The 14,195-nt window shown below is 34.0% G+C and overlaps 2 protein-coding genes across 11 annotated transcripts; one reads left to right on the top strand and one right to left on the bottom strand.

Annotated features, from left to right (window-relative positions):
- Positions 1-482: 482 nt before the first annotated feature.
- LOC109810682 (squamosa promoter-binding-like protein 12) lies at positions 483-4,740 on the top strand. Of its 7 annotated transcripts, XM_083068818.1 has the most exons (6): positions 483-647; positions 1,459-1,573; positions 2,090-2,775; positions 2,972-3,108; positions 3,803-4,018; positions 4,253-4,740. In XM_083068818.1, the coding sequence occupies exons 3-6, from the start codon at positions 2,117-2,119 to the stop codon at positions 4,585-4,587; spliced, it is 1,347 nt and encodes a 448-aa protein (XP_082924944.1). In that variant the 5' UTR covers positions 483-647; positions 1,459-1,573; positions 2,090-2,116; the 3' UTR covers positions 4,588-4,740. The 7 variants fall into 7 exon arrangements, with proteins under 7 accessions (XP_082924944.1, XP_020229800.1, XP_020229803.1 ...); XM_020374211.3 differs by having other exon boundaries at positions 1,459-2,775; XM_020374214.3 differs by lacking the exon at positions 1,459-1,573 and having other exon boundaries at positions 1,998-2,775.
- A 2,181-nt stretch (positions 4,741-6,921) lies between these two features.
- On the bottom strand, positions 6,922-13,642 carry LOC109810686 (ranBP2-type zinc finger protein At1g67325). Of its 4 annotated transcripts, XM_020374221.3 has the most exons (11): positions 13,488-13,640; positions 13,225-13,270; positions 12,944-13,059; positions 12,382-12,479; positions 12,233-12,297; positions 11,432-11,502; positions 8,156-8,207; positions 7,959-8,068; positions 7,854-7,878; positions 7,596-7,747; positions 6,922-7,424 (listed from the first exon to the last, which is right to left on the bottom strand). In XM_020374221.3, the coding sequence occupies exons 1-11, from the start codon at positions 13,494-13,496 to the stop codon at positions 7,422-7,424; spliced, it is 747 nt and encodes a 248-aa protein (XP_020229810.1). In that variant the 5' UTR covers positions 13,497-13,640; the 3' UTR covers positions 6,922-7,421. The 4 variants fall into 4 exon arrangements, with proteins under 4 accessions (XP_020229810.1, XP_020229809.1, XP_082924945.1 ...); XM_020374220.3 differs by having other exon boundaries at positions 12,233-12,479; positions 13,488-13,639; XM_083068819.1 differs by having other exon boundaries at positions 12,233-12,479; positions 13,225-13,354; positions 13,488-13,585.
- Between the last annotated feature and the right edge of the window lie 553 nt (positions 13,643-14,195).

Here is a 14,195-nt window from a genome sequence, read left to right on the forward strand (position 1 = left end):
GACAATTTCTTGTTTATTTCCTTTTTGAATAATCGACAAAAATTTGTATGAAATCTTCACCTAATAAAAGAATTTTTTCACAAAAAAAAAAATTCTTTATTTGTATTATTACTTAAACGAGGGATATCCTAAAAGTTCTATCCACAACTTCAAAATAATGTGTATGGATCATTAGTGCATCATCTCACATTAAGTAGGGAAGTCATGGGCACTAACATTCATCAATAATAAAAATTAGAAAATAAAAAAAGAGCATAAGCATTTTATTAAAAATTATAAACATAAATATACTTTCCGTTTCATCTATTTGTATTATATTACTTATCATATTTTTTTTATTCTTTTCTTAATATTTCTATCGATTTTCAGTTCCATTCCCTCTATCCAAAATGGTGTGGAGGTTAATCATAATTGTAATTTTTTTTTGTCAAGTTTTCTCATTTGGGAAATGTTAGCATAGAAAAGAGAGTAAAAAGGCAGGGTCCACTCTGGAGATAGAGGGGCTGCACTGTTCATGCCTTTATGCCTCTCTTCTCTCCTCACGCCAAATGCAACGCAACGCAACGCTTCTTCCCATTCAAATCTTAATAATTCAATTCAATGCTCCCTCTTTCTCTTCACCACTGCCATTCCATTTCCACCACACTGTAAGTTCCTCTCTCTCTCTCTCCCCTCTTATTCCTTTACTCATTTTGCTTTAATTTATTTTTTCCAAAATTAAAAGAAAAAAAAGTGAAGGGCTTATTTTTTTTTTTTAAATTTTTAAAATAGTATAAACTTTTTAGTTCCTGGTCTCTTTTTAAGACTATTATTATTGTAATAGACAATAGATGATGATTACACTCTCTGCTGGTCATACTGTTACTGTTCTGCACTGTTTGTTTCCATTTGTAGTAGAGGCAAATTGCAACTTCCTTTTTCTCAACGCTTAGAATCTTAGATAACAATGTGAGTGAAGGTCCAAATTTATGTCCAAAAACAGTTTTTTTTTTTGGTCTTCGACCCCTACTCATTGGTATGTGTACTCTTTTTGGGTTTATCATTTTCTTGGGAAAGTGGCATATGAGAAAGCTAGGTTTTCTTTTCTCTCTCTCTCTCTCTGCTGCAAAACTTTCGGGGTAATAGTAAACAGCTAGCTAATTCACTGGCTTCTATTACATCTAAAAATCTTTAGCACCAAATGTGTAGAACCCAATTTTTTTGTTTGACCAATTTAATTTATAAGCTTTTTTTTTTTTTTTGTGTGTTCAGGATTTGGTCTGGATAATTACCCTGTTTAGTGTCTGTTTTGTTTCTTCGCTTTAGTCATGATAGATAGGTCATGCTCATGCTCATGCTCATGCTCAAAGATACATGGTGGGTCTCATTGGACCCATGAAGTAGCATTCGATATGAATCGTGTTCTAATTGTTTTTGTTGTTAGGGATCTAGTTTGATTGATTTCCTATATTGATGAAGGGAACACAAAGGTCTTGTCTTGAGTTGTTGTTGGGTCTCATTCAATGACCGACTACTTCTGACATAGCTGTGATAAATACGAATTATGGGAATTGAAGCTTCCAATGTTGAAATGGTAGTAATTTATGTTTATGCCATTAATGACTCATAAGATGCCCTTGTAAGTTGTAAATGATAGTGAAGTTTATATTTAGGAAATTGTAGTAAAGGTAGCTCTGCTGGAAACTAAACTAAATCAGGTAACAGATGGACTGGATGGGAGTTGGTGTGCATTTAAAATTTACCCGGATAATAGATAACTGACTAAATGAGTGGTGAATGGTGGGGGCTGCATGATATCACCTTGAGAACTCTTACTAATAAACTGCAGCCACCTATCTGTCTGCCAAACTCATAGATGGGATTAGCAAAATAATGTTGCCTTTGTAAGGTTAATTGATTTTTCGCCTTAGCAATTAATTCGTTGATTATTGAAATTTGTGGCAGTTTCAAACTTCCTAGATGTGTGTATATATGATTTCTCTAATGAATATTTACAGGTGTTCTTGATGCTTTTTGTTAAATCATTAATCTGGTCACTTTGGTTTCTTTGATTTGTTAACTATCTACAAGAGCTTTTTCCAAATTGTAGCTTCCCGATTACTGAATTTCTGAGCTGATGCGGTGGAACGCAAAATCTCCCCCACAGTGGGAGTGGGATCACCTATTCTTCAATACAAATCCAACAGAAAATTCAAAGTTACAATCACCAAACTGGACTGGTGAAGCAAACCAAGAAATCAGTTTTGAGTTGTTTGATGCATCTGGTAGCAATGGTTGTTCTGGGTCAGAGCTAATACACGCTTCTTCATCAAGGACCACAAAATCAGCCTCTATCAATTCATCATCAAATATGGGTAGCAAAACATCTATATTCACTTTTGAAAGTTCCCAAGATGATTCCAGTGGTAAACAAGAATTATCTAAAGAAGAGCTAGTAGAAACTTCTCATGCACCAGAGCCATCTTCTGTCTCTGGTGAACCATTGCTCACTCTAAAGCTTGGTAAGCGGTTGTACTTTGAAGATGTTTGCCCAGGAAGTGATTCCAAGAACATATCTTTCTCCAAGGATTCCATGTCATCTTTAAGTTCCGGAAAGAAATGCAAGTCCAATGATCAGAGCATACAATATCCATGTTGTCAGGTTGAAGGATGTGGTCTTGACCTTTCATCAGCTAAAAATTACCACCGCAAGCACAGAGTTTGTGAAAGTCATTCCAAATCCCCTAAAGTGGTTGTAGCTGGTTTGGAACTTCGATTTTGCCAGCAATGTAGTAGGTAAAACTTGTTAACGAACATCTGATTGTTTGGATGAAATTGACATTGAGAAGTAATTATATTTTCCAGATATTTTTCAATTTTCAATATCATAGCATTAAGAATTAATATTAATCAATCTGATTCAGCTTCCTGTTTTCTTAGCTTGTATGGAATATATCGACTAAAATTTATCACATTGGTTGTAATGTTGAAGGTTCCATGGTCTGTTAGAGTTTGATGAAAAAAAGAGAAGTTGCCGACGACGTCTTTCAGATCATAATGCAAGGCGCCGTAAACCTCTTCCTGAAGTTGTCCAATCAAGTCAATCAGCTTTGTCTTCGGTGCCATGTGGTGTAACTTCTTAAGCTGTCTGATGTACTCTCCTTGTGAAAAATTTGGTGTTGTTGTCTAGGTCATCAACTTAGTTTGCAGTTTGTTTTTATTCATAACAATAGCTGGTTTCATCTATTAACAATATTTTTCTTGCTTTAGTTTGCAGCTTATCTCAATTTCTGCTTGTAATATAATTTTGATTGTTAAAACTAAAAAATAAATCTTAAAGTCTAATGGCAAGTAGGGTCGGATTGCCTTAGTTGACTACTAATATTGTTGGTAAAAGAAAAAGTGTAATGTTTAACATAACTTTTATGTGTTGTCGTACTTAAGAATTTACGTTATGTTGGATAATAAATGTAACATAATAGAATTTCTTAGATTTTTAAACTTTATTTCCTCTCTTTATTTAGTTTGTTGTAGGTTTTATTCTTTTCCTTTTATTTTATAATTGTATTGGATTTTCAATTGTTGTGTATCTAAACATATAAAGATCTCTTGTGACATGCATAGGTTAATTGTGTGAATTATAGTTGTAACAGATACATATTTTAACCTTGTATGTCCCTCCCGAATAAAACTGATGTGTTAAAAATAAAACTTTAGGAGTTCTAGTTGCCAAGCAGATAGTAGTTAATTATAAGTAATTGATTTCTGAATGATGCAAGTTTTTCTATTCTCATCTATCTTCTAATATATATTTATTCTGCAGAGAGGAGGCAACAGATGAGCCCGTTCGCTTTTTCAAGGACTGCTACTAGCATAGCTTGTCAAGACATACATAACAGCGAGCTTTCTCAGACAAAAGATTTTCTCATGAAGCCTGCAAAGGCCAATACCGAGATACCAAGTATTGTCACTATGCTCTCCAATGATTCCAACATAAGTTTTACCTCAAAAGACATTGCAACCAAGAATATCAATCTAGGTTCTCTTTACATGATTTTGCATTAAATTTAGATTGTTACATTCATCCTCTGGACTTAATATTACTTTTTTGGTCACATAGATTACTAACTCCATCTCAAAATTTTGAAATACTGTCACTTTTTTGTTGCTAAAATAAATTAAAGAATTTTAGAATTTGGCGAGACCATGTTTGATGAAAAGATGGATGTGATATCTTTTTTCACTATATTATATGGTAGAATACCTCTTGCAGGTATAGAAGATTCCCTCAACTCCTCTGATCCGAATACTGCAAAAGATTTCCACCGTGCTCTCTCTCTTCTGTCAACAACCAATTCATGGGGTTCATATGAGGGTAAATCCATTTCTCTGGAACACTCCAGTCACACAAGTGCCACTCAGCCTGCAACACACGCAGTGAGTCAGCGCTTACCTCTTTCTTCATTAGAATATTGGCATAGTGATCAACCACTCAATTCCAACACGTGGATCTCCTACTCAAATAGTGATGACAACGGTCGCTTTCACGAATTTCAACTGTTCAGAGAACCTTTTGAGTCTGGTTTTCCCTACGACCAATTGGATTAACAAGTGTTTAATTTTTGTGGACAAGGGCAGTTCCCTTGTGATTTCCTGATTGACGGTATCTATTTTTGTTGCAATGACTGATTATTTCCTTGTTTTCTTAATTTGTTATCATATGGAAATGACATTCAAATGTGGAAATGTTTTTGCATGCTACTGCCGCTGTTTCTTTGTATAAGAAACAAATAACTAATTTGACTAGACTAATAAAAGTAGTTAAGTCAGTTAATTTTAATTAATAATATCAAATTTATTTATTTTTATTTCTAAAAATTCCCTTTAAATTAAATGGTTTAAGCAATAATTATATTTAATGACACTATACCTATTCCAAAAGTTCATTGATGAGTGTCACTTGTATTGTTAATGTTAATAGACAATAAATTCATTCACTTAGAATAGGATTAAGTGGGTGTCTAATATAAATCATCATAAATAGAAGGTATAAAAGGAAATTAATAATTAAGACATATTATAGTAGGTCAGTTTTTTATTAATTAGGACAAAAAATGAGGTACTCAATTTGGCTAACTTTATTTTTGGAATGGAGCTTGACTTAAACATACAAACGCTATTTTCTTTGTCTTGAATAGAATGCAATAGTTTGAACATCTTTGCATCTTTTGTTATTTGCCATCCACTCTGTTTCATGCTGATTCTACGTTTCTAACCTTATGCCAACTTCCCCCTCTTCCTACAATATATTTGCTGAAGTTAAATCTCCTCTAGAAAATTGACACGTCACATCCTTATAACACGATCTCTAGCCAATTGAAGAATGAACAGCTTCTGTGGTTATCTGTTTACTTAATGAATTCTTCATTTAACTTATTCACCACCGACAAGAAATTTTTTTTATTCTTTCCCTAGTGTGCATTGTTCAAGAGCTTTTCCATCGAAAGTGATCTGTGCACCAATTATGTGACGCAGGCTGATCAGTGGGGAGAGGATATAATTTCAATTTGTAAATTTAAAATTTTAGAAACGCAAAGTCACAATTCACAAAGTTATCGAGATAACAATTGAACAGAAAAAAGTTATAGTTTTCTGTAGTTGGATATGACAGAATTACAGTAATTATTTTGATGATAAAATGTTGTTTCTGTAATAATCCTCTTTAACCATCCTAATTGTGAGTCGTACGTACCTGTTTGCCTGCAGGTTTATCTTATGCAAGCATCCCAATGTGCCAAGGACCACTATTTTGAGTACGTGTTGCGTAGACAAAATGATAAATGTCAAACTACGTGGATACATTCTTATGGATGGGATAGTTCTTGCTCCTACCTATTAAATGATGCAACTTTATCATTTATTTTAGTTTTTCAAAATATGTTTGCGCGAAAGTACTCTAATCAAATTACATGCTTAATGTTTCAAATGATATCAACTTACATTAGAGGTGTTCACTACTATTATGATAACAATCAATGCTGTGATTTATTTAATATATTGTAGAAGTTTAAATTTTTTTTTTGTCCAAATCAGGGAGCCAAATTGCCATATGTGGATTATTAAAACTTTAAAACTACCAGATGATACTAAAAAAAAATTATGTAAGTTGCCGATGATCGCTTTTTCTCCCCAAAATGGATGTTTACTTACCCGTATATTCCGCAGATATTGCATTACCAATTTACGTCAAAAATAAAGTGTTCGGACAGACCTGTTATTATTATTGGACATTACGTTTAACATGCCAGGAATCATTGATGAAAGCGGACAGACAGACGTTACAACCAAAATTATAAGAACGGCAAATTAAGTTTAGCATCTCTTTTAGTCTAAACAAATCTAAATGCATATTGCTACATATCTATATGCATACACAAACCAATTAAATCAAGTTTAACACGTAAAAGACCATGATTGTTACATGTATGATACACTACACAGCACTAGTTTCCGACATGAGAAATTCCTCTACGATAGTTACGTGTTTCTAGAAAAAAAATCCTTCATCCTCTATGTTTTCAAACAAATTTCAAATATAAGTTTAAATGTTTTACATTCCAACAAATACAATAGTTTTTTTTTTTTGTTTCTAGTCATTGTAAAAAAAAAAAAAAATTCAATGCAATATCCGCCGTCCCTTATTTTGGTTTTCGCTGTTAAAATAGAGACTTTAAAACTAGTATTTTGCAGGGGCATGACAAAACAGATGAAGACAAACATTGCACGGATAAAAAATAAAAAGTTACAAAGACTAAAAACAAAAACCAGTATATTTACAAGGACCTCAACTTATTTAAGCCTTCAAAATAATGAGCAACTTATCTTAAAGTGCAATATTATCGACACAAGCTAATTAAATTATACTTAAAAGGAAATCTATGATTAACCAAAAAATAATCTACTTCAAAATCAAGCTTTAAGATCTAACATGATCTGTCCACCCTGCCGCAAGCAGTGACATGAAAAAAAAAAAAAAAAAAGATAGGCTAGCGAAGCAGACAACAACTACCCAATACTAAACTGTGACAACCTAAATTATCTAAAATCTTGGAATCCATCTTAATGATACCTCGTCTAAGTGCACATGATGACAACCCCTAGTATAATGACTTGATTCTGAGAGTATAGGGTAATTTTCTATGAAATATCACAACAAACCCGAAAAATAATTGCCAGGTTAAGCTGGCAGACACATGTATCATACCGATTCATAAAGGCCATTCATTACCATCGCAGTTAAATACAACTTGACACAGATAATTAGGTGATGACTTGACAAAGGCTACAACGTAGAGGATGAAATGACTGTTTGTCAGACACCCAAATTCAGTAATGCTGGATGACAACTCTGGACCTTCGCAACCCTCAACATGTGCTAGTTCTCACTGGAACGGTAAATAATTGCAAATCAAAGGATGCATTAGAGAAATATGAAGGAAAAAAAAAATGTCTAGCTGTAAGTTGACCAAGGATCCAATTGAAAGAAGCAATAGTGAAAGTTCTACAGCAGATTAGCTTTGGATGCTATTGAAATGAAAAAATATTACACAGCGTACCCGATCATTTTGACCAGAAGCTGCTGACGGAGATTTGCTTGATTCAGATGGTTTGTCTGCACCACAATTCTTTCTGTTGCACTTCGTTCTGAAAGGATAGTTTACGTTATTACACTTTTCACACTTCCAGCTACCCTCAGGCATTTTTTGCTCTGTATAGAAAGAAAAAGAGGCATCATCGTCAACTAATGCTCTATCAGATTAAATAATTGCATCAATTAGATGGAAACAGTCAGACAGATATGTACTGCAACTCACTAGAATTTTTGTCAGATTTCGAGACCTGCAACATAATTTTCACATCAAACAATGTTGTTTAAAAATTATTGTCAAGGTGCACAGAAGATATAGAGGCAACAAAACCTGGGATTCAGACTTTGGTGTGTTGCACTTTCTCATGTTGCAGACAGTTCTGAATGAGAAGTTGATATTACCACATTTTGGACATATCCAGTCATTGTCACGAGTTGCGTCTGTATGGAATATAGTAGGAGTTGGGTTAGAGGGTGCAACAAAACTGGGACAAGCATCCATTTCAATAAAAATGTACATAAGCAAACCTATGTCTTTTTTCTGGGACATGTCATCGGGAAAAAATCCTAGCCTTGGGTCCTGCTCAAGTAAATATTAACGATTAATTTTAACCTAGGACTGAAATAAAATAAAATAGCGCACTTCTGAAAAAATTAGCTTCTTCAACTCATCAAGGGTTAGTATCCAAATCCAACTTTGAAGATGAAAATGTGTATCCGTGCCTAATTAATGTCCTGTTCGGGTGGAAAAACCAAACGCAGTTTGACAAGCCAGCAGTAATATGATAGGCCATCGAAGGTTTATGTCAAAAAATAAAAGCCAGTTATATTTATGTATGAGATAGTTATTTTTTTAAATAGGACAGTTATTGTTTGGATTTAATAAGAAGTTACTTTCTGGCAACTATTGTTTAGTATAAGCAGAAATAGGTGGTAGTAATTTTCTTCATGCGCCAATTATTTGTGGGATGAGTGCAGGAAAATAGATCAGTTAGGGGGAGGTACAAGTGTTTTTTGTTGTTTCTGCAGTTTTGAGGGGGAAAACTCCATGTTAGGGAAGTAGCATGTGTTAGCAATGCCGTACTTCAGATTCTGGTTAATTCTAGAATTGTTATCAATAATATTTTGTTATTTGTTGTGCAATCTCCAGTCTAACTGATAGAACCCAAACCAAGAAAACAAGAAAAGAAGGAAGAACAGTATTTATTTATTGACGATGGATAAAAACAGAGAGAATAATGTTGCCCTAGTAGTTTGAGGAACCAGGAATCTCCTAAACAAAACTCAATATTTTCACACACCCCTCTCTAAATTATTTACTCCTAATATAGTTTTTGTCTCCCTTTTCTAATCCTAATTAAATCCTAAAAAGATAAAGGCAAATCTCCTAAAAGATAAAGAAAATAATTCCCCCAAAACATAAAGACAATAACCTCTTAATTACAAAAGATAAAGATAATAATATCCTTATAACAGAAAGATAATGATAATGATTGTCAAAATAACTGAAAAGATAATTGTCATCTTCCTCCTCCTAGAGACTTGCCTAATTGCGGCCCACACCCTATCACTAACAATTTGGTCCAACACTCCAACCTGCTAGATGCCTTTGACCATTAATCAACTTATTAAGAGTGGAAGAGATCCAATTATTCCAACCATGATAGATTACAAATAACGGAGAATTCTGTGTTGGAAAATTTTGATTACATGAAAATTGATTTTTAGACAAAACGCAAACCCTGTTGAAGGAGTTACTGAATCCAAAGTGGTATAGATAGTGGGTGGAGATGCTGGGAGTTCTAGCCATCTTAAGACTCCTTTACATCATGTAACAACATCAAAAAAACACAGATTTAACAATCCATGGAGCGTTCAAGAAGGTTAAACTACCCAACTCTAGGTCATTTATAACAATATTAAAGATAATCATCATTAGCTAAAGCTTTTATCATAAATAGACTCCCTGTACATAAGCTTAACATCTTTTGTACAAACTATTATTCAGTCATAATATCAAAAATGTTATCTTCTCTCTCAATTTACTTTTCGAACATGGTATCAAAGCCTAGAACTTAAGGTTCTTTCCACATGGCTAATCTTTCAACTTCAACACCATCCTGCCACACTCCTCTTTGGCTCTGACGATTCCTTCATCAGTTGCCTCTCACCAACACGTTTTCTTCCTGAAGAAGATAGTGCCAAACTGCCAATGAATATGTAAATACAACATATCAGGCATGAGAATAGCAAGATCAGTTTCTCTCTCAATTTACTTTTCGGACAGAAATGACCCAGTTGGGTGGCTGGCTAGGGCCTTTTTTTATTTTGGAATTTAGAATACCAAATCAGAAATGAAAATACCAATAGCCTTTGTATGTATGGAGGGTTTTATGGTACACTGATTTACATATTTGAGGAAGAGATTGCCAAATCTATTTAGGAACCCTTGGAAACTGAGTTGCTTAAGAGATTTTCAAGCAATGTTACAATAAATTCATGTGAACCACTTGTTGCCATTTGTCAAACAAGTTGGGTTGAAGATTAGTGCAGCAATAGCATTTTGAGATTTTATTGACACAACTACAAGAAATTCTACACGGACAGGCCAGATAGCAGTTTCTGGATATAAACCAGTGAATTTGAGATTCACCCGAGTCCAACAAGACCAATGAATAGTTCCATATCCAGCTTTTAAAACAAGGGCGCCAATTGTTGGACCCTCAATTGCTAGTTTTATTGCAAGTAATCAGCAAACTACTTAATTCAAGAATTGGAGCACTAGAGGTTAACTTACATATCACCTATAGCGTGCTCAAAACCACGTGTGCCAACAAGCATAGGAGAGACGTCAGGTTTTAGGTTGGAGACTGGGTGTTTTTAAGCCAAGGCCACACTACCAACAATTTGTGGCTAGGAGAGTGAATCCTAAAATGCAAGGTATTTTGGCCATTTTCAAATTGTGGCTAAGGTGGGAGCAGCAGCACACAAGTTACAACTGCCTGAAGGGTCAAGAATTCACCCTATTTTTCATGTATCATAACTAAAAGAGTTTGTGGGACAGCATGTTGTCCAACCTACTTTATCAAAAGGCCTTGAAGTGGATGGACCAGCCTTTGAACCAGAAGAAATACTGAAGTTATAAGTTATAACCAGATATGATCAGCTTATTTTTCAGGTTCTTGTGAAATGGATTTCTCAACCAATTAATGAAGCTACTTGGGAAGATGCAAACGCCATCAAGACCAATTTGCTCATTTCAGCCTTGAGGGTGAGGTTGCTTCTGCACCAAGGATCAATAATATTCCATTGAAGGTTTATATCAGGAAAAAATACAACATAAATTTTAAATTTATGTATGAGACAGCTATTTTAAAATAGGGCAGTTTTTGTCTGGTATTAATAGGCAATTATTTTCTGTGATAGTTATTTGTGGAATATAGATACGGAAAAATAGATCAATAAAGGGGCGGGGGGAGGTGGCACGCGTGTGTTTGTTGAAGGAGGAAACCCCTTGTTAGGGCATGTTAGCAGTTTTGTACTTTAGATTCGGTTAATTCCAGGATTGTTATCAATAATTGTTATTTGTAGTGCAATCTTGAGTTTAACAGGTTATAAGTGGAAGTATCTGGCATTTACTATAGTTAGCAGTTCACCTGAACAAATCAAATAGCATAACATCCACGGAGAATTCATTATGAAAAAATGTCAAGAAGCAATAAAGAAAAATAAATTATAAATATAAAAATTCAGATCATATCATCCTGGAATAACAAGTTTGGAACAAATTAGTTTAGATTATACCATTGTTGCAGGTCCAATAGGCATACCGAGGCCATAACGGTCCATTATTGGGGGCAAGCCATACATTGCACCTGTAAAAGAATTCCCAGAAAACATAAATTACATTCACTATGGTAAGAGCTTATGAACAAAGGATCATAACACAGAAGGATAAGGTTTATTTGAAGTGAGCTTGTTTGTGAAATGCAAAACAGAGTATTCTCTCTTACTTTTCCTAGGTGATAGACATTCACTCTTCAATTTTAAGTACATTATGCATTTCACATGATCCTTTTCCATTCGAAAACTTATAGCACTACATAAAAAAATAATGAATATCAAAAGTAGGCATTTCTATTGGATGCTTTATCCCCCTTCCCTCTTTAAATACCTTTACTTGTGTACTTTTCACACAAGCTCTTTTTTTGAAAGCTTTTTTGATTTGAAAAACAACATTAATCATGAGGTAAGAATTTTTTAAGCCTTTATATTTATAAGCTCTACTTTGACCATATCTATAGTCAATGAGGGATCTCAACAAACCCTTCTTGCCTATGATTGGACTTCTAGAGTTTGGATATATATATATATAGCAATCGAAAAATGCAATATCAAATCTATAATATCTAAATATTTAATGCTATCTTGAGTTTGAATTGGGAATAATTTAACCCTAAAAGCTAGCTCATAGGGAGAGGATTGCCCACAAACTCTACTTTTTCCATATCCGTAATCAATGTGGGATCTCAAGACCCCTAATACTCTTCTCCTTATGTCATTAAAATGGCCAATTTTATTTAAAAAGATAGATCTATAACATACCATTTCCCATCATCAATCCATTTGGGTATGGTGTTGGCCCAGGTAAATGCAGTTGTCTATAAGGACTGCCAGTAGAAAGGCGATTTTCATAATTGTAATGATAAGCTGATCTTATAGAAAATGGAACTTCAAAGGGAGGAATAGATGACCCATTGAATGGAGGAGACCCATATGGTGGTGCAACAAGATAAGGTGCTGGTGATGAATAACCCAGCGGTGGAGCTTGCAAAGGCTTGACATCAAACTTCTGAATTATGATTGACAAATACTTTAATATTTCATAATAAAAAATGCTTTAAGGGAAAACACATGCTTACACCAATGCCTATGTCCATCTAAATTGTTTTAACCAAAAACTAATTTGAGCATACAAAGCAAATAGCCTACAATTTTTTTTTTCTTTTGACAAAAAGAGTATACAATTCCATATTCATCCGAAGGGCACATTTTATATATATATATATATATATATGTTCAGCCTCTGTTATTCATACATAAACAATTCATTTCCACATCCTCTTTCACCCTCCATTTTGTATGAAAGATAAGCATTAAATAACACAGAACAAGAAGCATAAGTATATTATAAAATTAAAAGAAAACATCGACTGATGACAAGGCGACTGATAAAACATTTTTCAAAATCATTTGCAAAATACAAATCATATCATATTCCAAGCAACAGCACAACGTTTACATACAATATCTTACCAATCTATGAGCTGCAGGCCGTGGTTGAGTGCAATTCCGCATATTGCATGTCGTTCTGAAAGAGAAATTGACATTACCACAGCTAGGGCATGTCCAGTCATCTTCCCTTCGACTACCTACAAACACAAACGAATTGCACCACGGAAGCATATGCTGTTAGGGAGGGATTTACTTAGAGTTTTGGGAGAATACTGCCTTGTAAATTCGCAATTAACGGTAACAGCAATCAGCAAGCATCTGTAAACAACGGAAAATTAAGAGTAATAATAAGCATTAGTTACCATCGGTTCTAGCGCGCTTAGGCGCTGAAGAGTTTCTATGATCAACCTGCAGAATGAAAATGAAAAGGAAAAAGTTATCATTGCATGCTGGCGATTGAATAGGTGGCTAAGATTAGTCTAATCGGTTCCACTGCAAAACCAGAATAACGATTGGTTCAAGGCAAATGAAATTGGTTTGCTAATCATAAATAAGATTGTAATAGAAAAATGGAATATCCAATAAAATAGGTTAGGGTAAAATGAAGAAATGCAAGAGCGCTAACCTGAGACATGAAGACGAGTAGGGAATGCAACGGTCATGAAATGCAGAAAACCTTTGGGTCACTGTAACATCTCAGACATTCAGTTAAACCTGAAAAACCACTAACCTTTATATCACTTTCTTTTACACCGCCCTTTCTATGAATCACAAACTCAAAGCGCCTGAACAAGCCCTATGGGCTAAACCCAAAAGTAAGATCCAACGTCGCGGCCCAACCCTTTATTCATTAAAACAAAAACCCCAACTCTTTCACAGGACAAAATTTTTATTTTACTTTTTGTCTTAAATATGATTTAAAACTTTTAAATCAAATTTTAAAAGATAATCTTCTAAAATTATAAAATCGTGTGCTTTTAATATTTAATACAGAATTAAAACATATTTTTATTGTTAAAATATAAAAGCTAAAAATAAATAAAAGTTAAATGAAACAAAAATAATCACAACAAGTCATTGATTTAGTGGAGGAGATGTTGTTGTTGCTTGTCATCACCTTTACAATTTTTTTCTTCGTTCGTATATTGGTCAAAGAAGGTGGTGTTATCGTTGGTTTCATGTTGTGCTCATCTTCATTATTCATCGTCACAATCATTTTTGTTGTTGTCTTTACAACCATCCACGTCTAGCGTTGGCAACAAATAAAAATAGGAGAGGAAAATATTAAAACAATAAAGAATATAAAAATAATTAGGTGAAAGAGTAGAAAAGA

Source organism: Cajanus cajan, chromosome 2 (genome assembly GCF_000230855.2).
Source record: "Cajanus cajan strain Asha chromosome 2, NIPB_CcT2T_4, whole genome shotgun sequence".
In the NCBI taxonomy this organism is placed as follows: Eukaryota; Viridiplantae; Streptophyta; class Magnoliopsida; order Fabales; family Fabaceae; genus Cajanus; species Cajanus cajan.